This window comes from Perkinsus marinus, assembly GCF_000006405.1.
Source record: "Perkinsus marinus ATCC 50983 genomic scaffold scf_1104296948512, whole genome shotgun sequence".
Lineage (NCBI taxonomy): Eukaryota > Perkinsozoa > Perkinsida > Perkinsidae > Perkinsus > Perkinsus marinus.
In genome coordinates, this window is record NW_003210157.1 from 1 (window position 1) to 1,862 (window position 1,862).

The window sequence follows — 1,862 nt, forward strand, 5'->3', positions numbered from 1 at the left end:
CCCTTGTAGATGAGTCTTTGCTGCTCCGCTGGGACTCCGGACTTCTCCACACAACCTTTCTTGACGTCACCAATGGTGGTCTCAGGGTCGAAGCTCTGCTCAAACGAAGAGCCACCCGAAACCTTGAAAGTGATATTAATAGACATGTAAGATGATGATTATGAGCAACTATGGTAATCGCAAAAGGACATAGACTCAGAATTTCTCACTGTAAGTAAAACCGATACGAAAATCGGAGTTTAAGTGTAAATTATTGACCATTTTTTCGCATAGTTGAATTCACGACATTTCCATCGAAAACTTACTCATTTCTAGTCAAGCGTTTTATACAAAGAACTGAATCAGAGAGAATGCAGCTGCTAGATGCGCCCCTGACGACCGGAATGAGCTTGAGCAAACAATCTTTATTAATATCATGGATCATCGATTTTTCCGAGTCCGCTAGGAGGGCGTCACGCGCCACGTAATTACGCGCGCGCCCAACACGGTATCACCATCACTAGGAGGTTGTCAACTTTTATTGAAGATGCTACGCTCTCAAGCAGGCCTCCTGACGAGGCCCTTACGGCTTTTGACAGCCTCGAATCGAGTCCTGCCATTATGCAATAGAAGACTCACATTCTGCACTAAGGCCAGCGATAAAGTTGAAAACACTTCTACCAGCACTAGCTCGGGGTCTTCGTCGAGCAGTAACGGCTCTACTACGAATAAGAACAACAAACCCGACTTCTGGGCCGGTCCTAAGATGCTCCTGTCAACTGTGGGCTCCATCGGCGTGCTGTATGTCAGCTACTACTTTTATAAAGCCAACTTCGACGTGGAGCGAACGAAGCAGTTGTTGAAACAACAGTATCAGCAGTGGCCCCTTTACCCCCCACCAGGGCCGTCTCAAGCTGAGCTCATCACCAGAGTCGATCATGCTGGTCTCAATCAGGAGATGATGGACACTTTATCGACTTGGTTCTTATATGAAGATAATAGAAGACAGCACGGTGTTAGTCGGCAGTTTATCATTGAGACCTGTCGCGAAGTATTGCAGCTCTTGGATTCACCTGATCGCAATTTCGGTGACGACCTAAATGCCAAATGCGATGCTGTTGTGGATGACTTCGTGGCTCAAGGCGTTGGTCGGTCAGATGAAGAGAAACGCTTGTCCGGATGCACTGTGAACGAGGTTTCGAGATTGCTATCAGCTCTGTTCGAGATTCATGGTGGAGGTGATGACATCCAAGAGAAGGCGAAAAACAATTTGATTGATGAGGTCAGCAGAACCTATCGGGAGCAGGTGGAGATGGCGAGAGCTTTTCAAGATGCCATCAAGTTCGAGCCCTTGCCGGACATATCCGAGGATGAGGCCGATCGGGCCGTATTGGTGCTGGAGTTAGAGCAATACCAAACAGAGTTGGACGAGGGGAAGTGTGATGATGGCAGAAAGCAGTGGTTGCAGGAGGAAATAAAGGAAGTGAAGAAGTTACTCAACGAAATGAAGAAATAGTTACTTCATTTGCTGTATTGTTGTTAAGATTATGTTTTCGATCGACGCTGTGTTCGGTTTTAGTATGTATTGCATCGGTTTCGGCGTTTGACATGATAAACAACAATGTGAGGGTAATCGTCCCCAGCAAGGATGTTACTAGGAGTGGTAAACTGATGGGCCATTGAAGATATGATGCCTTCTTTTGTACGCCTGATTGACTAACCCATTTCTACAAAAAATATAACTACAGTGTGAAACTATAGGATTTTCGAGTACCATAAGCTTTCCATAACACATACGCCTAAAGCGTATGATCTTATGTCTAGCAACATCTCTGGATTTCGGAATTCGAGAGAATATGAGAATGCTGAGTTGAGACTGATGC

At 45.7% G+C, this 1,862-nt stretch overlaps 1 protein-coding gene across 1 annotated transcript; it reads left to right on the forward strand.

Moving 5' to 3' along the window:
- Positions 1 to 526: 526 nt before the first annotated feature.
- Positions 527 to 1,495, forward strand: Pmar_PMAR010005 (hypothetical protein; the record flags this gene model as incomplete). Its single annotated transcript, XM_002778614.1, has 1 exon — positions 527 to 1,495. The coding sequence occupies one exon, from the start codon at positions 527 to 529 to the stop codon at positions 1,493 to 1,495; it is 969 nt and encodes a 322-aa protein (XP_002778660.1).
- Positions 1,496 to 1,862: the final 367 nt, after the last annotated feature.